Consider the following 22,197-nt stretch of genomic DNA (forward strand, 5'->3'; position numbering starts at 1 on the left):
GGAGGGGAGGGGAGAAGAAGGGAGGGTCAGGGAGGTGAGGAGACTGTACCAGGCTGGAATGTGGTCTGTTTGATACTCGGGGTGAGTGAGAATTCGAGTCTCGGGTATTACTGGTGATATACTGAGCTGGGTTCTGAACTGGCTGGAAGGCCGTGGGCAGAGAATGGTTGTTGATGGATTTGAATCTGTTTGGAGAGCAGTCACATGTGGTGTCCTGTAGGGATTGGGCTCAAGAACCATGAATGATCCAGATGGAGGTGTTGGGGTCACAATCTGCCTGTTTCCAGATGATACGAAGATTTGGTGAGTGTTCGGACTGCAGACGATGTTTCCCTGCTCCAGGAGAATCTTGGTGCATTGGGTCAGTGACTGGAAAATGATGTTTAATTTAGAGAAGTGAAGTGTAATGTGTGTGAGCAGGGTGAGTGCTTCAGGGAAAAGCACAAAAGCAGATCGAGAAAGAAAGTTTCTCTCTCTGCTTTTAGCCTCTCCAGTTTCTCTCTCTGCTTTATATTATTCGTTCATGGGATGTGGGCGTCGCTGGCGAGGCCGGCATTTATTGCCCATCCCTAATTGCCCTTGAGAAGGTGGTGGTGAGCCGCCTTCTTGAACCGCGGCAGTCCGTGTGGTGAAGGTTCTCCCACAGTGCTGTTAGGAAGGGAGTTCCAGGATTTTGACCCAGCGACAATGAAGGAACGGCGATATATTTCCAAGTCGGGATGGTGTGTGACTTGGAGGGGAACGTGCAGGTGGTGTTGTTCCCATGTGCCTGCTGCCCTTATCCTTCTAGGTGGTAGAGGTCGCGGGTTTGGGAGGTGCTGTCGAAGAAGCCTTGGCGAGTTGCTGCAGTGCATCCTGTGGATGGGACACACTGCAGCCACTGTGCGCCGGTGGTGAAGGGAGTGAATGTTTAGGGTGGTGGATGGGGTGCCAATCAAGCGGGCTGCTTTGTCCTGGATGGTGTCGAACTTCTTGAGTGTTGTTGGAGCTGCACTCATCCAGGCAAGTGGAGAGTATTCCATCACACTCCTGACTTGTGCGTTGTAGATGGTGGAAAGGCTTTGGGGAATCAGGAGGTGAGTCACTCGCCGCAGAATACCCAGCCTCTGACTTGCTCTTGTAGCCACAGTATTTATATGGCTGGTCCAGTTAAGTTTCTGGTCAATGGTGACCCCCAGGATGTTGATGGTGGGGGATTCAGCGATGGTAATGCCGTTCAATGTCAAGGGCACGTGGTTAGACCTCCTTTTGTTGGAGATGGTCATTGCCTGGCACTTGTCTGGCGCGAATGTTACTTGACACTTATGAGCCCAAGTCTGGATGTTGTCCAGGTCTTGCTGCATGCGGGCTCGGACTGCTTCATTATCTGAGGGGTTGTGAATCGAACTGAACACTGTGCAATCATCAGCGAACATCCCCATGTCGTCGACAGTGCTATCAAGCGGCACTTACTCACCAATAACCTGCTCACCGATGCTCAGTTTGGGTTCCGCCAGGACCACTCGGCTCCAGACCTCATTACAGCCTTGGTCCAAACATGGACAAAAGAGCTGAATTCCAGAGGTGAGGTGAGAGTGACTGCCCTTGACATCAAGGCAGCATTTGACCGAGTGTGGGACCTAGGAGCCCCAGTAAAATTGAAGTCAATGGGAATCAGGGGAAAACTCTCCAGTGGTTGGAGTCATACCGAGCACAAAGGAAGATGGTAGTGGTTGTTGGAGGCCAATCATCTCAGCCCCAGGGCATTGCTGCAGGAGTTCCTCAGGGCAGTGTCCTAGGCCCAACCATCTTCAGCTGCTTCATCAATGACCTTCACTCCATCATAAGGTCAGAAATGGGGATGTTTGCTGATGATTGCACAGTGTTCAGTTCCATTCGCAACCCCTCAGATAATGAAGCAGTCCGAGCCCGCATGCAGCAAGATCTGGACAACATCCAGGCTTGGGCTCATGAGTGGCAACTAACATTCGCGCCAGACAAGTGCCAGGCAATGACCATCTCCAACAAGAGAGAGTCTAACCACCTCCCCTTGACATTCAATGGCATTACCATCGCCGAATCCCCCACCATCAACATCCTGGGGGTCACCATTGACCAGAAACTTAACTGGACCAGCCACATAAATACTGTGGCTACAAGAGCAGGTCAGAGGCTGGGTATTCTGCGGCGAGTGACTCACCTCCTGACTCCCCAAAGCCTTTCCACCATCTACAAGGCTCAAGTCAGGAGTGTGATGGAATACTCTCCACTTGCCTGGATGAGTGCAGCTCCAACAACACTCATGAAGCTCGACACCATCCAGGACAAAGCAGCCCACTTGATTGGCACCCCATCCACCACCCTAAACATTCACTCCCTTCATCACCGGTGCACAGTGGCTGCAGTGTGTACCATCCACAGGATGCACTGCAGCAACTCGCCAAGGCTTCTTCGACAGCACCTCCCAAACCCGCGACCTCTACCACCTAGAAGGGCAAGAGCAGCAGGTACATGGGAACAACACCACCTGCACGTTCCCCTCCAAGTCACACACCATCCCGACTTGGAAATATATCGCCGTTCCTTCATCGTCGCTGGGTCAAAATCCTGGAACTCCCTTCCTAACAGCACTGTGGGAGAACCTTCACCACACGGACTGCAGCGGTTCAAGAAGGCGGCTCAGCACCACCTTCTCAAGGGCAATTAGGGATGGGCAATAAATGCTGGCCTCGCCAGCGATGCCCACATCCCATGAACGAATACAAAAAAACTTGATTGAATTTTTTGAGGTGGTAACAAGGAGGGTAGACGAGGGTAATGCATTTGATGTAGACATGGATTTTAGCAAAGCTTTTGACAAGGTCCCACATGGCAGACTGGTCAAAAAAGTACAAGCCCATGGGATCCAAGGGAATGTGGCAAATTGGATCCAAAATTGGCTCAATGGCAGGAAGGAAAGGGTAATTGTTGACGGGTGTTTTTGTGACTGGAAGGCTGTTTCCAATGGGGTTCCTCAGGGCTCGGTCCCTTGCTTTTTGTGGCATATTTGGATTTTGATTTGGACTTCAATGTGGGGGGCTTGATCAAGAAGTTTGCAGATGATAAAAAATTGGCAGTGTGGTTGATAGTGAGGAGGAAAGCTGTAGACTGCAGGAAGATATCAATGGACTGGTCAGGTGGGCAGAAAAGTGGCAAATGGAATTCAATCCAGAGAAGTGTGAGGTGATGCATTTGGGAAGGGCAAACAAGGCAAGGGAATACACAATAAATGGGAGGATACTGAGAGGTGTGGAGGAAGTGAGGACCTTGGAGTGCATGTCCACAGATCCCTGAAGGTAGCAGGACAGGTAGATAAGGTGGTTAAAAATGCATACGGGATACTTTCCTTTATTATCCGAGGCATAGAATATAAGAGCAGGGAGGTTATGCTGGAACTGTATTAAACACTGGTTAGGCCACAGCTTGAGTACTGTGTACAGGAAAGATGTGATTACATTGGAGAGGGTGCAGAGGAGATTTACGAGGATGTTGCCAGGACTGGAGAATTTTAGCTATGAGGAAAGATTGGATAGGCTGGGGTTGTTCTCTTTAGAACAGAGGAGGCTGAGGGGAGATTTAATTGAGGTGTATAAAATTATGAGGGGCCTCGATAGAGTGGATAGGGAGGACCTATTTCCCTTAGTGGAGGGGTCAGTGACCAGGGGGCATAGATTTAAAGTGATTGGTGGAAGGATTAGAGGGGAGCTGAGGAGAAATGTTTTCACCCAGAGGGTGGGGGGTCTGGAACTCACTGCCTGAGAGGGTGGGAGAGGCAGAAACCCTCAACTCACTTAAAAAGTACCTGGATGTGCCCCTGAAGTGCCGGGACCTACAGGGCTACGGACCAAGTGCGGGAAAGTGGGATTAGGCTGGGTGGCTCATTTTCGGCCAGCACGGACACGATGGGCCGAATGGCCTCCTTCTGTGCTGGAAACTTTCTATGATTCTATGATTCCATGATTCTAATGATAAGTGTGAGGTGGTACATTTTGATAGGAAGAATAAGGAGGCCACATACTGATTGGATAATAAGAGTCTAAATGGGGTGGAGGAGCAGAGGGATCTGGGGGGACAGATACACAAATCACTAAAAGTAGTGACACAGGTTAATGAGGCCATAAAAAAGGCAAACCAAGCACTGGGGATCATTTCTAGAGGGATAGAATTGAAAAGCAGAGAAGTTATGTTAAACTTGTATAGAACCTTGGTTAGACCACACTTGGAGTATTGTGAACAGTTCTGGTCTCCATATTATAAAAAGGATACAGAGGCACTGGAGAAGGTGCAAAAAAGATTCGCAAGGATGACACCAGAACTGAGAGATTGTAACTATCAGAAAAGATTGAACAGGCTGGGGCTCTTTTCTCTCGAAAAGATTAGACTGAGGGGTGAACTGATGGAGGTCTTTAAATAATGAAAGGGTTTGATAGGGTTGACGTAGAGAAAATGTTTCCACTTGTGGGGAGACTGGAACTGGGGGCCATAAATATAAGATCGTAGAATCATAGGAAAATAGGAGCAAGAGTAGGCCATTCGGCCCTTCGGGCCTGCTCCACCATTCAAAATGATCATGGCTGATCGTCCAACTCAGTATCCTGTTCCCGCTTTTTCCCCATATCCCTTGATCCCTTTAGCATTAAGAAATATATCTATCTCCTTCTTGAATACATCTAATGACTTGGCCTCCACAGCCTTCTGTGGTAGAGAATTCCACAGGTTCACCACCCTCTGAGTGAAGAAATTTCTCCTCATCTCAGTTCTAAATGGCATACCCCGTATCCTGAGACTGTGACCCCTGGTTTTGGACTCCCCAGCCATCGGGAACATCCTCCCTGCATCTCGTCTGTCTCGTCCTGTTCGAATTTTATATGTTTCGATGAGATCACCTCTCATTCTTGTACACTCTAGTGAATATAGGCCTAGTCGACCCAATCTCTCCTCATACGTCAGTCCTGCCATCCCAGGAATCAGTCTGGTAAACCTTCGTTGCACTCCCTCCATGGCAAGGACATCCTTCCTCAGATAAGGAGACCAAATCTGCACACAATACTCCAGATGTGGTCTCACCAAGGCCCTGTATAACTGCAGTAAGACATCCCTGCTCCTGTACTCAAATCCCCTTGCAATGAAGGCCAACATACCATTCGCCTTCCGAACTGCTTGCTGCACCTGAATGCTCGCTTTCAGCGACTGGTGTACAAGGACACCCAGGTCTCGTTGCACCTCCCCTTTTCCCAATCTATCACCATTCAGATAATCTGTCTTTCTGTTTTTACAACCAAAGTGGATAACCTCACATTTATCCACGTTATACTGCATCTGCCATGTTCTTGCCCACTCACCCAACTTGTCTAAATCACATTGGAGCCTCTTTGCATCCTCCTCACAGCTCACATTCCACCCCAGCTTTGTGTCGTCTGCAAACTTGGAAATGTTACATTCAGTTCCCTCATCCAAATCATTGATATATATTGTGAATAGCTGGGGCCCAAGCACTGATCCCTGCGGTACCCCACTAGTCACTGCCTGCCACCCGGAAAAAGACCTGTTTATTCCTACTCTCTGTTTCCTGTCTGTCAACCAATCCTCAATCCATGCCAGTATATTCCCCCCAATCCCATGTGCTATAATTTTGCACACTAACCTCTTGTGTGGGACCTTATCAAAAGCCTTCTGAAAATCCAAATACACCACATCCACTGGTTCTCCCCTATCTATTCTACTAGTTACATCCTCAAAAAACTCCAGTAGATTTGTTAAGCATGATTTCCCTTTCATTAACCCATGCTGACTTTGTCCAATCCCATTAATACCCTCCAAGTGTTCTGTCACTAATAGTCACTAATAAATCCAATCGTGAATTCAGGAGAAACTTCTTTCCCCAGAGAGTGGTGAGAATGTGGAACTCACTCCCACATGGAGTGGTTGAGGTGAATAACATCGATACATTTAAGGGGAAGCTGGATAAACACATGAGGGAGAAAGGGAAAGAAGGAAATGGTGATTGGGTGAGATGGAGTCGGGAGGGAGGAGGCTCGTGTGGAGCATAAACACCGGGATAGTCCAGTTGGGCCGAATGGCCTGTTTCTATGCTGCACATTCTATGTAATTCTATGTAGTTTCTCTCTCTACCATTGCCCTCTCATTTCTCTCTCTCTGCTTACGGCTTTTCTTTCTCTCCCATTTCTGTCTTCTGCTCTCTCTATCCCTCTCTGCTCTCTCTATCCCTCTCTCTCTCAATCCCTCTCTGCTCTCTCTATCCCCCACTCTCTGCTCTCTCTGTCCCTCTCTCTCTATCCCTCTCTGCTCTCTCTATCCCTCTCTGCTCTCTCTATCCCTCTCTCTCTCAATCCCTCTCTGCTCTCTCTATCCCCCACTCTCTGCTCTCTCTGTCCCTCTCTCTCTATCCCTCTCTGCTCTCTCTATCCCTCTCTGCTCTCTCTTGCTCTCTCTCTCTGCTCTCTCTATCCCTCTATGCTCTCGCTCTCCCTCTCTCTGCTCTCCCTCTCTCTGCTCTCCCTCTCTCTGCTCTCTCTATCCCTCTCTCTCTGCTGTCTCTATCCCTCTCTGTCCTCTCTATCTCTCTCTCTCTGCTCTCTCTATCCCTCTCTGTCCTCTCTATCTCTCTCTCTCTGCTGTCTCTGTTCTCTCTATCCCTCTCTGCTCTCTCTATCCCTCTCTGCTCTCTCTATCCCTCTCTGCTCTCTCTATCTCGCTCTCTGCTGTCTCTCACTGCTCTCTCTCTCTATCGCTCACTCTCTCTATCTGCTGTCTCTCTCTCTGCTGTCTCTATCCCTCTCTGCTCTCTCTCTCTGCTCCCTCTATCCCTCTCTGCTCTCTCTATCTCTCTCTCTCACTGCTCTCTCTCTCCATTAATCTATCTCTCTCTCTCTGCACTCTCGATCTCTCTCTGCTGTCTCTCTCCTCTCTCTCTCTCTCTATCCCTCTCTACTCTATCTATCCCTCTCTGCTCTCTCTATCTTGCTCTCTCTGCTGACACTCTCTCAGCTCTCTCTCTGCTCTCTCTCGGCTTTCTCTATCCCTCTCTGCTCTCTCTCTCTCTCTGCTGTCTCTCACTGCTCTCTCTCTCTCTATCCCTCTCTCTCTCTCTGTTCTCTCTATCCCTCTCTGCTCGCTCTATATCTCTCTCTCTCTGCTCTCTCTATTCCTTTCTGCTCTCTCTATCTCTCAATCCCTCTGCTATCTCTCACTGCTCTCTCTCTGCTCTCTCTATCACCCTCTCCCTCTTTCTCTGCTCTCTCTATCCCTCTCTGCTCTCACTATCCCTCTCTGCTCTCTCTCTGCTCTCTCTGCTCTCTCTATCGCTCTCTGCTCTCTCTATCTCTCTCTGCTCTCTCTATCTCTCTCTGCTCTCTCTATCTCTCTCTGCTCTCTCTGCTCTCTCTATCGCTCTCTCTCTTGCTCCCTCTCTGCTCTCTATATCCCTCTCTGCTCTCTCTATCCCTCTCTGCTCTCTCTATCCCTCTCTGCTCTCTCTATCCCTCTCTGCTCTCTCTATCCCTCTCTGCTCTCTCTATCCCTCCCTGCTCTCTCTATCCCTCTCTGCTCTCTCGATCCCTCTCTGCTCTCTCTATCCCTCTCTGCTCTCTCAATCCCTCTCTGCTCTCTCTATCCCTCTCTGCTCTCTCTATCCCTCTCTGCTCTCTCTATCTCTCTCTGCTCTCTCTATCTCTCTCTGCTCTCTCTCTCTGCGCTCTCTATCGCTCTCTGCTCTCTCTATCGCTCTCTGCTCTCTCTATCTCTCTCTGCTCTCTCTATCCCTCTCTGCTCTCTCTATCCCTCTCTGCTCTCTCTATCCCTCTCTGCTCTCTCTATCCCTCTCTGCTCTCTCTATCTCTCTCTGCTCTCTCTATCTCTCTCTGCTCTCTCTATCTCTCTCTGCTCTCTCTCTCTGCTCTCTCTATCGCTCTCTCTCTTGCTCCCTCTCTGCTCTCTCCATCCCTCTCTGCTCTCTCTATCCCTCTCTGCTCTCTCTATCTCGCTCTCTGCTGTCTCTCACTGCTCTCTCTCTCTCTATCGCTCTCTCTCTCTATCTGCTGTCTCTCTCTCTGCTCCCTCTATCCCTCTCTGCTCTCTCTATCTCTCTCTCTCACTGCTCTCTCTCTCCATTAATCTATCTCTCTCTCTCTGCACTCTCTATCTCTCTCTGCTGTCTCTCTCCTCTCTCTCTCTCTCTATCCCTCTCTACTCTATCTATCCCTCTCTGCTCTCTCTATCTTGCTCTCTCTGCTGACACTCTCTCAGCTCTCTCTCTGCTCTCTCTCGGCTTTCTCTATCCCTCTCTGCTCTCTCTCTCTCTATGCTGTCTCTCACTGCTCTCTCTCTCTCTATCCCTCTCTCTCTCTCTGTTCTCTCTATCCCTCTCTGCTCGCTCTATATCTCTCTCTCTCTGCTCTCTCTATTCCTTTCTGCTCTCTCTATCTCTCAATCCCTCTGCTATCTCTCACTGCTCTCTCTCTGCTCTCTCTATCACCCTCTCCCTCTTTCTCTGCTCTCTCTATCCCTCTCTGCTCTCACTATCCATCTCTGCTCTCTCTCTGCTCTCTCTCTGCTCTCTCTGCTCTCTCTATCGCTCTCTGCTCTCTCTATCTCTCTCTGCTCTCTCTATCTCTCTCTGCTCTCTCTATCTCTCTCTGCTCTCTCTATCTCTCTCTGCTCTCTCTATCTCTCTCTGCTCTCTCGATCTCTCTCTGCTCTCTCGATCTCTCTCTGCTCTCTCTATCCCTCTCTGCTCTCTCTATCCCTCTCTGCTCTCTCTATCCCTCTCTGCTCTCTCTATCCCTCTCTGCTCTCTCTATCCCTCTCTGCTCTCTCTATCCCTCTCTGCTCTCTCTATCCCTCTCTGCTCTCTCAATCCCTCTCTGCTCTCTCTATCCCTCTCTGCTCTCTCTATCCCTCTCTGCTCTCTCTATCCCTCTCTGCTCTCTCTATCCCTCTCTGCTCTCTCTATCTCTCTCTGCTCTCTCTCTCTGCTCTCTCTATCGCTCTCTGCTCTCTCTATCTCTCTCTGCTCTCTCTATCTCTCTCTGCTCTCTCTATCTCTCTCTGCTCTCTCTCTGCTCTCTCTATCCCTCTCTGCTCTCTCCGCTCTCTCTCTTGCTCCCTCTCTGCTCTCTCTATCCCTCTCTGCTCTCTCTATCCCTCTCTGCTCTCTCTATCCCTCTCTGCTCTCTCTATCCCTCTCTGCTCTCTCTATCCCTCTCTGCTCTCTCTATCTCTCTCTGCTCTCTCTATCTCTCTCTGCTCTCTCTCTCTGCTCTCTCTATCTCTCTCTGCTCTCTCTATCTCTCTCTGCTCTCTCTATCTCTCTCTGCTCTCTCTATCTCTCTCTGCTCTCTCTATCTCTCTCTGCTCTCTCTGCTCTCTCTATCCCTCTCTGCTCTCTCTATCCCTCTCTGCTCTCTCTATCCCTCTCTGCTCTCTCTATCCCTCTCTGCTCTCTCTATCGCTCTCTGCTCTCTCTATCCCTCTCTGCTCTCTCTATCGCTCTCTGCTCTCACTATCTCTCTCTGCTCTCTCTATCTCTCTCTTCTCTCTCTATCTCTCTCTGCTCTCTCTATCTCTCTCTGCTCTCTCTATCCCGCTCTGCTCTCTCTAACCCTCTCTGCTCTCTCTATCCCGCTCTGCTCTCTCTATCTCTCTCTGCTCTCTCTCTCTGCTCTCTCTATCGCTCTCTGCTCTCTCTATCTCTCTATCTCTCTCTGCTCTCTCTATCCCTCTCTGCTCTCTCTATCTCTCTCTGCTCTCTCTATCTCTCTCTGCTCTCTCTATCTCTCTCTGCTCTCTCTATCCCTCTCTGCTCTCTCTATCCCTCTCTGCTCTCTCTATCCCTCTCTGCTCTCTCTATCTCTCTCTGCTCTCTCTATCTCTCTCTGCTCTCTCTATCTCTCTCTGCTCTCTCTATCCCTCTCTGCTCTCTCTATCCCTCTCTGCTCTCTCTATCTCTCTCTGCTCTCTCTATCTCTCTATCTCTCTCTGCTCTCTCTATCTCTCTCTGCTCTCTCTATCTCTCTCTGCTCTCTCTATCTCTCTCTGCTCTCTCTATCTCTCTCTGCTCTCTCCATCCCTCTCTGCTCTCTCTATCCCTCTCTGCTCTCTCTATCTCTCTCTGCTCTCTCTCTCTGCTCTCTCTATCGCTATCTGCTCTCTCTATCTCTCTCTGCTCTCTCTATCTCTCTCTGCTCTCTCTATCTCTCTCTGCTCTCTCTATCTCTCTCTGCTCTCTCTATCTCTCTCTGCTCTCTCTATCTCTCTCTGCTCTCTCTATCTCTCTGCTCTCTCTATCCCTCTCTGCTCTCTCTATCTCTCTCTGCTCTCTCTATCTCTCTCTGCTCTCTCTATCTCTCTCTGCTCTCTCTATCCCTCTCTGCTCTCTCTATCCCTCTCTGCTCTCTCTATCTCTCTCTGCTCTCTCTATCTCTCTCTGCTCTCTCTATCTCTCTCTGCTCTCTCTATCTCTCTCTGCTCTCTCTATCTCTCTCTGCTCTCTCTATCTCTCTCTGCTCTCTCTATCTCTCTCTGCTCTCTCTATCCCTCTCTGCTCTCTCTATCTCTCTCTGCTCTCTCTATCTCTCTCTGCTCTCTCTCTCTGCTCTCTCTATCCCTCTCTGCTCTCTCTATCTCTCTCTGCTCTCTCTATCTCTCTCTGCTCTCTCTATCTCTCTCTGCTCTCTCTATCTCTCTCTGCTCTCTCTATCTCTCTCTGCTCTCTCTATCTCTCTCTGCTCTCTCTATCCCTCTCTGCTCTCTCCATCCCTCTCTGCTCTCTCTATCGCTCTCTCTCTATCCCTCTCTGCTCTCTCTATCCCTCTCTGCTCTCTCTATCCCTCTCTGCTCTCTCTATCCCTCTCTGCTCTCTCTATCCCTCTCTGCTCTCTCTATCCCTCTCTGCTCTCTCTATCCCTCTCTGCTCTCTCTATCCCTCTCTGCTCTCTCTATCCCTCTCTGCTCTCTCTATCCCTCTCTGCTCTCTCTATCCCTCTCTGCTCTCTCAATCCCTCTCTGCTCTCTCAATCCCTCTCTGCTCTCTCTATCCCTCTCTGCTCTCTCTATCCCTCTCTGCTCTCTCTATCCCTCTCTGCTCGCTCTATCCCTCTCTGCTCGCTCTATCCCTCTCTGCTCGCTCTATCCCTCTCTGCTCGCTCTATCGCTCTCTCTCTTGCTCCCTCTCTGCTCTCTCTATCCCTCTCTGCTCTCTCTATCCCTCTCTGCTCTCTCTATCCCTCTCTGCTCTCTCTATCCCTCTCTGCTCTCTCTATCCCTCTCTGCTCTCTCTATCCCTCTCTGCTCTCTCTATCCCTCTCTGCTCTCTCTATCCCTCTCTGCTCTCTCTATCCCTCTCTGCTCTCTCTATCCCTCTCTGCTCTCTCTATCCCTCTCTGCTCTCTCTATCCCTCTCTGCTCTCTCAATCCCTCTCTGCTCTCTCAATCCCTCTCTGCTCTCTCTATCCCTCTCTGCTCTCTCTATCCCTCTCTGCTCTCTCTATCCCTCTCTGCTCGCTCTATCCCTCTCTGCTCGCTCTATCCCTCTCTGCTCGCTCTATCCCTCTCTGCTCTCTCTATCGCTCTCTCTCTTGCTCCCTCTCTGCTCTCTCTATCCCTCTCTGCTCTCTCTATCCCTCTCTGCTCTCTCTATCCCTCTCTGCTCTCTCTATCCCTCTCTGCTCTCTCTATCCCTCTCTGCTCTCTCTATCCCTCTCTGCTCTCTCTATCCCTCTCTGCTCTCTCTATCCCTCTCTGCTCTCTCTATCCCTCTCTGCTCTCTCTATCCCTCTCTGCTCTCTCTATCCCTCTCTGCTCTCTCTATCCCTCTCTGCTCTCTCAATCCCTCTCTGCTCTCTCTATCCCTCTCTGCTCTCTCTATCCCTCTCTGCTCTCTCTATCCCTCTCTGCTCTCTCTATCCCTCTCTGCTCGCTCTATCCCTCTCTGCTCGCTCTATCCCTCTCTGCTCTGTCTATCCCTCTCTGCTCTCTCTATCCCTCTCTGCTCTCTCTATCCCTCTCTGCTCTCTCTATCCCTCTCTGCTCTCTCTATCCCTCTCTGCTCTCTCTATCCCTCTCTGCTCTCTCTATCCCTCTCTGCTCTCTCTATCCCTCTCTGCTCTCTCTATCCCTCTCTGCTCTCTCTATCCCTCTCTGCTCTCTCTATCCCTCTCTGCTCTCTCTATCCCTCTCTGCTCTCTCTATCCCTCTCTGCTCTCTCTATCCCTCTCTGCTCTCTCTATCCCTCTTTGCTCTCTCAATCCCTCTCTGCTCTCTCTATCCCTCTCTGCTCTCTCTATCCCTCTCTGCTCTCTCTATCCCTCTCTGCTCTCTCTATCCCTCTCTGCTCTCTCTATCCCTCTCTGCTCTCTCTATCCCTCTCTGCTCTCTCTATCCCTCTCTGCTCTCTCTATCCCTCTCTGCTCTCTCTATCCCTCTCTGCTCTCTCCATCCCTCTCTGCTCTCTCCATCTCTCTCTGCTCTCTCCGTCCCTCTCTGCTCTCTCTATCCTTCTCTGCTCTCTCTATCCTTCTCTGCTCTCTCCCTCTCTTCCTTTTCTTTCTCTCGCTCACACCCTCCTCTTGTCTTTCTCTCTGAGCTGTAACCAGCCTCAATATTAAACCTCCCCTGAATCCACGCCTTCCTCCTCCCCACACCTCAACCAGGCTGTGAAAGAGGGAGATTGTTCGATCAATTCAGGTGATTGACCACAGATTGAGCTCTCTGGGATAGTTGATGGGAACCCTTTATTTAAAGACAGAATCTCGGCCTCATCCAGCCAGGAGGTGAGGCCCCAGCACTGCCCTCATTACAGGAGGTGAGGCACCAGCACTGCCCCCATTACAGGAGGTGAGGCCCCAGCACTGCCCTCATTACAGGAGGTGAGGCCCCAGCACTGCCCCCATTACAGGAGGTGAGGCCCCAGCACTGCACTCATTACAGGAGGTGAGGCCCCAGCACTGCCCCCATTACAGGAGGTGAGGCCCCAGCACTGCCCCCATTACAGGAGGTGAGGCCCCAGCACTGCACTCATTACAGGAGGTGAGGCCCCAGCACTGCCCCCATTACAGGAGGTGAGGCCCCAGCACTGCCCCCATTACAGGAGGTGAGGCCCCAGCACTGCCTTCATTACAGGAGGTGAGGCACCAGCACTGCCCCCATTACAGGAGGTGAGGCCCCAGCACTGCCCCCATTACAGGAGGTGAGGCCCCAGCACTGACCCCATTACAGGAGGTGAGGCTCCAGTACTGCCCCCATTACAGGAGGTGAGGCCCCAGCACTGCCCCCATTACAGGAGGTGAGGCCCCAGCACTGCCCCCATTACAGGAGGTGAGGCCCCAGCACTGCACTCATTACAGGAGGTGAGGCCCCAGCACTGACCCCATTACAGGAGGTGAGGCCCCAGCACTGCACTCATTACAGGAGGTGAGGCCCCAGCACTGCCCCCATTACAGGAGGTGAGGCCCCAGCACTGCACTCATTACAGGAGGTGAGGCCCCAGCACTGCCCCCATTACAGGAGGTGAGGCCCCAGCACTGCCCCCATTACAGGAGGTGAGGCCCCAGCACTGCCCCCATTACAGGAGGTGAGGCCCCAGCACTGCCCCCATTACAGGAGGTGAGGCCCCAGCACTGCACTCATTACAGGAGGTGAGGCCCCAGCACTGACCCCATTACAGGAGGTGAGGCCCCAGCACTGCACTCATTACAGGAGGTGAGGCCCCAGCACTGCCCCCATTACAGGAGGTGAGGCCCCAGCACTGCACTCATTACAGGAGGTGAGGCCCCAGCACTGCCCCCATTACAGGAGGTGAGGCCCCAGCACTGCACTCATTACAGGAGGTGAGGCCCCAGCACTGCCCCCATTACAGGAGGTGAGGCCCCAGCACTGCCCCCATTACAGGAGGTGAGGCCCCAGCACTGCCCCCATTACAGGAGGTGAGGCCCCAGCACTGCACTCATTACAGGAGGTGAGGCCACAGCACTGCGCCCATTACAGGAGGTGAGGCCCCAGCACTGCACCCATTACAGGAGGTGAGGCCCCAGCACTGCACTCATTACAGGAGGTGAGGCCCCAGCACTGCACCCATTACAGGAGGTGAGGCCCCAGCACTGACCCCATTACAGGAGGTGAGGCCCCATCACTGCACTCATTACAGGAGGTGAGGCCCCAGCACTGCACCCATTACAGGAGGTGAGGCCCCAGCACTGCACCCATTACAGGAGGTGAGGCCCCAGCACTGCCCCCATTACAGGAGGTGAGGCCCCAGCACTGACCCCATTACAGGAGGTGAGGCCCCATCACTGCACTCATTACAGGAGGTGAGGCCCCAGCACTGACCCCATTACAGGAGGTGAGGCCCCATCACTGCACTCATTACAGGAGGTGAGGCCCCAGCACTGCCCCCATTACAGGAGGTGAGGCCCCAGCACTGCACCCATTACAGGAGGTGAGGCCCCAGCACTGCCCCCATTACAGGAGGTGAGGCCCCATCACTGCACTCATTACAGGAGGTGAGGCCCCAGCACTGCACCCATTACAGGAGGTGAGGCCCCAGCACTGCACCCATTACAGGAGGTGAGGCCCCAGCACTGCACCCATTACAGGAGGTGAGGCCCCAGCACTGCACTCATTACAGGAGTACTCGCATTCTGGATTATGTTAAAAATACTGACGCTCTCTTGAGAGTGCTTTGTGAACTGGGGTCAGGTCTCTTAGAACCTAAAGTTAGCACAGGCCAGCTAAATATAGCCCATAATAGTCACAGATCGCAACTGAAGTGTGAACTGCTTTCTCAATAAAGTTTTTCCCTGAAGAGCCCTCGATTCTGGGTGAAACAGGAAGTTTTAGTCAGTGTGTGAGCTTTGACGTCAGATGTGAAAGCACCAAGCCTCTGAGTGCAGGCTGTCAGAGTGGAGAGAACAGAGTGAGAGAGAGAGAGAGGGAGAGAGAGTGGAGAGAGAGAGAGAGAGTGGAGAGAACAGAGTGAGAGAGAGAGAGAGAGAGAGAGGGAGAGAGAGTGGAGAGAGAGAGAGAGAGTGGAGAGAACAGAGTGAGAGAGAGAGAGAGAGAGAGAGGGAGAGAGAGAGAGAAGAAAACAGAGTGAGTTCAGAGAGAGAGAGGGAGAGAGAGAGAGAGTGGAGAGAACAGAGTGAGTTCAGAGAGAGAGAGAGAGGGAGAGAGCTCGCAGCTCCACCTCCCACAGCCTCCGTTTAATCACACTACCTGCCTGGCTGGAGCTGAGTGGTGAGAGAGCAGACGGAGGAGACAGACCGAGCTTTGAAAGGTCTGGTCAGGCGACAGGAGTCAGTCTGTCTCAGGAGCTGGGGTGGTGAGGTGAGTCTCAGTAAAGCAGCAGAGAGTTTCCGGCTGAATTACTGCAACAAGTTCAGACTGTGGCCTGTTCAGGTGAGGCAGGATGGCTGAGCCGGGTGTGGTGGGGAACCAGGGATCGTGATCAAAGTCGCTGAGTTTTAACACAATTGCTTTCTCTTAAAGGTACATAAACATTCGGTAAACAATTTATCACTTGTCACAGAGTGTATTAGAAATGGATTAAATGATTCATTTCCGTCTGGGACTGTACGGTCCATGTGTGTCTCAGTGTTAGTAAGAAGGTGGCTCAGTGACAGGAAACTCAGGGTAATGGTCGACGGGTGTTTTTGTGACTGGAAGGCTGTTTCCAGTGGGGTTCCGCAGGGCTCAGTACGAGGTCCCTTGCTTTTTGTGATCTATATTAATAATTTCGATTTAAATGTCGGAGGCATGATTAAGAAGTTTGCAGATGATACAAGAATTGGCCATGTGGTTGATAGTGAGGAGGAAAGCTGTAGACTGCAGGAAGATATCAATGGACTGGTCAGGTGGGCAGAAAAGTGGCAAATGGAATTCAATCTGGAGAAGTGTGAGGTAATGCATTTGGGGAGGGCAAACAAGGCAAGGGAATACACAATAAATGGGAGGATACTGAGAGGTGTAGAGGAAGTGAGGGACCTTGGAGTGCATGTCCACAGATCCCTGAAGGTAGCAGGACAGGTAGATAAGGTGGTTACGAAGGCAAATGGAATACTTTCCTTTATTATCCGAGGCATAGAATATAAGAGCAGGGAGGTTATGCTGGAACTGTATAAAACACTGGTTAGACCACATTTTGAGTACTGTGTACATGTATCCAGTATCCAGAACTGTAAGGCCACACTTGGAATACTGTGTACAGTTCTGGTCACCTTATTATAGAAAGGATATTATTAAACTAGAAAGAGTGCAGAAAAGATTTACTAGGATGCTACCGGGACTTGATGGTTTGACTTATAGGGAGAGGTTAGACAGACTGGGACTTTTTTCCCTGGAGAGTAGGAGGTTTAGGGGTGATCTTATAGAAGTCTATAAAATAATGAGGGGCATAGATAAGGTAGATAGTCAAAATCTTTTCCCAAAGGTAGGGGAGTCTATAACGAGGGGGCACAGATTTAAGGTGAGAGGGGAGAGATACAAAAGGGTCCAGAGGGGCAATTTTTTCACTCAAAGGGTGGTGAGTGTCTGGAACGAGCTGCCAGAGGCAGTAGTAGAGGCGGGTACAATTTTGTCTTTTAAAAAGCATTTGGACAATTCCATGGGTAAGATGGGTATAGAGGGATATGGGCCAAGTGCAGGCAATTGGGACTAGCTTAGTGGTATAAACTGGGCGACATGGACATGTTGGGCCGAAGGGCCTGTTTCCATGTTGTAAACTTCTATGATTCTATGATTTGCTGATGATACAAAGCTAGGTGGGAAAGTAAGCTGTGAGGAGGTCACAAAGAGTCTGCAAAGGGATATAGACAGGTTAAGTGAATGGGCAAGAAGGTGGCAGATGGAGTATAATGTGGGGAAATGTGAGGTTATTCACTTTGGCAGGAAGAATAGAAAAACAGAATATTTTTAAAATAGTGAGAAACTATTAAATGTTGGTGTTCAGAAAGATTTGGGTGTCCTCGTACAAGAAACATAAAATGTTAACATACAGGTACAGCAAGCAATTAAGAAGACAAATGGTATGTTGGCCTTTATTGCAAGGGGGTTGGAGTACAAGAGTAAGGAAGTCTTACTACAATTGTACAGGGCTTTGGTGAGACCTCACCTGGAGTACTGGGTACAGTTTTGGTCTCCTTATCTAAGGAAGGATATACTTGCCTTTGAGGGGGTGCAATGAAGGTTCACTAGATTAATTCCTGGGATGAGAGGGTTGTCCTATGAGGAGAGATTGAGTAGAATGGGCCCAAACTCTCTGGAGTTTAGAAGAATGAGAGGTGATCTCATTGAAACATATAAGATTCTGAGAGGGTTTGACAGGGTAGATGCTGAGAGAGTGTTTCCCCTGTTTGGAGAGTCTAGAACTAGGGGGCATAGTCTCAGGATAAGGGGTCGATGATTTGAGACTGAGATGAGGAGGAATTTCTTCCCTCAGAGGGTTGTGAATCTTTGGAATTCTCTACCCCAGAGGGCTGTGGATGCTGAGTCGTTGAATATATTCAAGGCTGAGATCAATAGATTTTTGGACTCTCGGGGAATCAAGGGATATGGGGATCGGGCGGGAAAGTGGAGTTGAGGTCGAAGATCAGCCATGATCTGATTGAATGGCAGAGCAGGCTCGAGGGGCCGAATGGACGACTCCTGCTCCTATTTCTTATGTTCTTATGTACAGTTCTGGTCACCACATTACAGGAAAGATGTAATTACACTAGAGAGGGTGCAGAGGAGATTTATGAGGATGTTGCCAGGACTGGAGAATTTTAGCTATGAGGAAAGATTGGATAGGCTGGGGTCGTTTTCTTTGGAACAGAGGAGGCTGAGGGGAGATTTAATTGAGGTGTATAAAATTATGAGGGGCCTCGATAGAGTGGATAGGGAGGACCTATTTCCCTTAGCAGAGGGGTCAGTGACCGGGGGCATAGATTTAAAGTGATTGGTAGAAGGATTAGAGGGGAGCTGAGGAGAAATGTTTTCACCCAGAGGGTGGTGGGAGTCTGGAACTCACTGCCTGAGAGGGTGGGAGAGGCAGAAACCCTCAACTCATTTAAAAAGTACCTGGATGTGCACCTGAAGAGCTGGGACCTACAGGGCTACGGAGCAAGTGCGGGAAAGTGGGATTAGGCTGGGTGGCTCATTTTCGACCGGCACAGACACGATGGGCCGAATGGCCTCCTTCTGTGCTGTAAATTGCTATGAGTCTAGGTGGGATTGAGGGATATGGGGAGAAGGTGGGTCGGTGGGATTGAGGGATATGGGGAGAGGGTGGGTCGGTGGGATTGAGGGATAGGGTGAGAAGGTGGGTAGGTGGGATTGAGGGATAGGGTGGGAAGGTGGGTGGGTGGGATTGAGGGATAGGGGGAGAAGGTGGGTAGGTGGGATTGAGGGATAGGGGGAGAAGGTGGGTGGGTGGGATTGTGCAGGAGTGAGTGCCCACCCTATCATGTCAGGTCCTGTGTCCATTGGTTTTCTGGTCTCTAATCGACTCTTTGCTTCCTTCCTGCAGGAGTCACTTGTGACAGAGCGTGAGGTGACCCACAGACACGTCTCTCACCAACTGTGCAGCCTGGGTTGATTCGAGAAGTCTTGCCTGGCCCCTCCTCTGCAGGAGGGCGGCTCTCTGTGGGTGAGAAGGTTTGCAGTGTCCCCCTCCTCTGTGGCCTGGAGCTGGGCCCAGCCTGACAATGCTGGAACATGTGTACTCGTTCGTTGAGTCGATGTGGGACTTGATTATGATGAAGCACTCCGAGGGGGTGTATAACTCCGTCTGCTTGGCCATCCTGCTGATTCTGCCCCTGTTGCTGCTGGTTATCATTATGTGCCTCTGCTGCCAGGGCTGTTGCTGTAGCCATGGTTCCTCCTGCAAGTGCTGCCGTCGACAACAGGAGGCAACAAGGAAGAATAAATTTAATGACCTTTGGATTCCCAGCCAGCCACAGCCCATCATGATGGAGAGTCTCTCTGTGCCAGTGTAGCAGTGCGCTGTGGCACTCTGTCTCACTGACAGTCCGCAGCCAATCAGGCACCATTGGATAACAGGACTTCGGAGCAGGTGTGGAGTCTGGCTGGACTCGAGAGATCATCTCACACCTTGTCTGGTCACCCCTTGCTGACACTTACAAATGATCTTCTTCATTGTGCTCATTGTCCTGGGATTCAGTCAGTGAGAGAATTTCAGATATTTCAGCCTCAGGATCCTTGTAACTGGTAATTCTGTCATATGGGCAGCTCACAGAACTGGCAGAGTGAGAGGATCCTGCAATGGCTGAGGTCAGCAACCAGGCTTCTGGTTCCAGCTCAATCAGCATCTTAAATCATCAGTTTCTGATCAATGCACAGTGTGAACAACTACACACTGTTACACTGTGACTAGTGTGTTCACCATGACTGTAGTGTGAACAACTACACACTGTTACACTGTGACTAGTGTGTTCACCATGACTGTAGTGTGAACAACTACACACTGTTACACTGTGACTAGTGTGTTCACCATGACTGTAGTGTGAACAACTACACACTGTTACACTGTGACTAGTGTGTACACCATGACTGTAGTGTGAACAACTATACATGTATGTTTGTTACAGTGTGCCTGTAGTGTGTACACCATGACTGTAGTGTGAACAACTATACATGTATGTTTGTTACAGTGTGCCTGTAGTGTGTTCACCATGACTGTAGTGTGAACAACTATACATGTATGTTTGTTACAGTGTGCCTGTAGTGTGTTCACCATGACTGTAGTGTGAACAACTATACATGTATGTTTGTTACAGTATGCCTGTTGTGTGTTCACCATGACTGTAGTGTGAACAACTATACATGTATGTCTGTTGCACTGTGACTGTAGCATGCACAGTGTGGCTATAGCATGTACACTATAGTGTGAGCAATGTTGAGCAGTGTGACTTGTGTGCTGTGTGACTCTTGTGCTCAGCATGACTGTAGTGTGTGCAGTGTGACTATTGTGCGCAGAGTGAGTGTTGTCACAGTGTGACTGTAGTGCGTGCAGCGTGACTGTAGTGTGCGCAGAGTGAGTGTTGTCACAGTGTGGTTAGTATTTCAGAGTGTCAGTGGTGTAGGTAGGGGAGGAGTGTTCAGGCTGTTCACACATCTCCAAAATGCCTGTGATTTTTAAAATCGGAACATTGCTTCTTTCGGCAGAATATGTCTGAGGTCACTTGATCAGTTTCTCAATTTGACGAGTGAGAACACATTCGCTGGGCTGAATGTTCACCAGGATATCGCAGTCAATCGGAGCAAAGTCAGTGATGGACCTGCACTTGGACTCTGTGCTTTAGAGTTTTTGTCCAACAAAACTGTTCTATCTTTTCATTTGCTTTATTTGAATAGTTAGATTAATGGAAGTAATAATATTTCTATTTGAAGCTTATTTTGAAATGTCCATTTGAGAAATAGACCCTTTGAAGTAGTTTTGTTTGTCCTGGCAAACTCATCTCCAAACACCCCCCCCCCCCGAGAAATGAATGCTGCATCTGTCACTGCACAATGGCCATCAGAGAAGAACCCGTCACCAGTCAGTCTGTGAGACAGTGCCCATCCTCTTGACCTTAACGTGCAGTCAATGCTAATATCTAGCTTGGGCCAGCCACCGACAGAACAAGATATCAGAGTCTCATTAAAGCTTCCTGGGTGGGTCGTGAATCCCCCCTTACACAAATACCATGAGCCTCCACCTTAACAGCAGGTGCCACAGGGAATATGGAATGTATTGATATCAAGAGCAGTGTTATCTAACTATAGAGTTCTATAAAGTATCTTCTATTTTCCTAAGATTGACATTGAATATCATGAAAAAGTAAATATTTTGAAGAAAAATATTAATGGTCACATGCATTGAGTTGTAGCTCAGTGTGTGAAAAGCCATTTATACAGATATATTATATTTAATAAACTCCATATGGATCAAATTTGTGTCTGAAGGATTTCTCACACATCAACATGTCACACATCAACACGTCACACACTCAATGGTCACACATCAACACATCAACACGTCACACATAAACGTCACACGTCAACACGTCACACACTCAATGGTCACACATCAACACTTCACACATCAACGCGTCACACATCAACGCGTCACACATCAACGCGTCACACATCAACGCGTCACACATCAACGCGTCACACATCAACACGTCACACATTCAATGGTCACACATCAACGCGTCACACATCAACACATCACACATCAACAAGTCACACATCAACACATCACACATCAAAACGTCACACACTCAATGGTCACACATCAACACGTCACACATCAACAAGTCACACATCAACACGTCACACATTCAATGGTCACACATCAACAAGTCACACATCAACACTTCACACATCAACGCGTCACACATCAAAACGTCACACACTCAATGGTCACACATCAACACGTCACACATCAACACGTCACACATTCAATGGTCACACATCAACAAGTCACACATCAACACGTCACACATTCAATGGTCACACATCAACAAGTCACACATCAACACTTCACACATCAACACGTCACACATCAACACTTCACACATCAACGCGTCACACATCAACACGTCACACATCAACACTTCACACATCAACACGTCACACATCAACACGTCACACATCAACACTTCACACATCAACACGTCACACATCAACGCATCACACATCAACACTTCACACATCAACACGTCACACATCAACACTTCACACATCAACACGTCACACATCAACGCATCACACATCAACACTTCACACATCAACGCATCACACATCAACACTTCACACATCAACACTTCACACATCAACACTTCACACATCAACACTTCACACATCAACGCGTCACACATCAACACGTCACACATCAACACTTCACACATCAACACGTCACACATCAACGCGTCACACATCAACACATCACACATCAACACTTCACACATCAACACGTCACACATCAACACGTCACATATCAACACGTCACACATCAACGCATCACACATCAACACGTCACACATCAACACGTTACACATCAACACATCACATATCAACACGTCACACATCAACGCATCACACATCAACACATCACATATCAACACGTCACACATCAACACTTCACACATCAACGCGTCACACATCAACGCATCACATATCAAC

The 22,197-nt window shown here is 49.7% G+C and overlaps 1 protein-coding gene across 5 annotated transcripts in view; it reads left to right on the forward strand.

Annotated features, from left to right (window-relative positions):
- LOC137325577 (uncharacterized protein KIAA0040 homolog) overlaps positions 1–20,960 on the forward strand; it is a 57,279-nt gene extending 36,319 nt beyond the window's left edge. Inside the window, exons 2-3 of one of the 5 annotated variants that reach the window (XM_067990843.1) lie at positions 221–303; positions 18,536–20,960. In XM_067990843.1, the coding sequence (XP_067846944.1) occupies positions 18,714–19,004 (291 nt within the window). In that variant the 5' untranslated portion in view covers positions 221–303; positions 18,536–18,713 and the 3' untranslated portion in view covers positions 19,005–20,960. The other 4 variants (XM_067990840.1, XM_067990839.1, XM_067990842.1 and 1 more) reach the window with 4 other exon arrangements.
- The last annotated feature ends 1,237 nt before the right edge of the window (positions 20,961–22,197 follow it).

This window comes from Heptranchias perlo, chromosome 9 (genome assembly GCF_035084215.1).
Source record: "Heptranchias perlo isolate sHepPer1 chromosome 9, sHepPer1.hap1, whole genome shotgun sequence".
NCBI lineage: Eukaryota > Metazoa > Chordata > Chondrichthyes > Hexanchiformes > Hexanchidae > Heptranchias > Heptranchias perlo.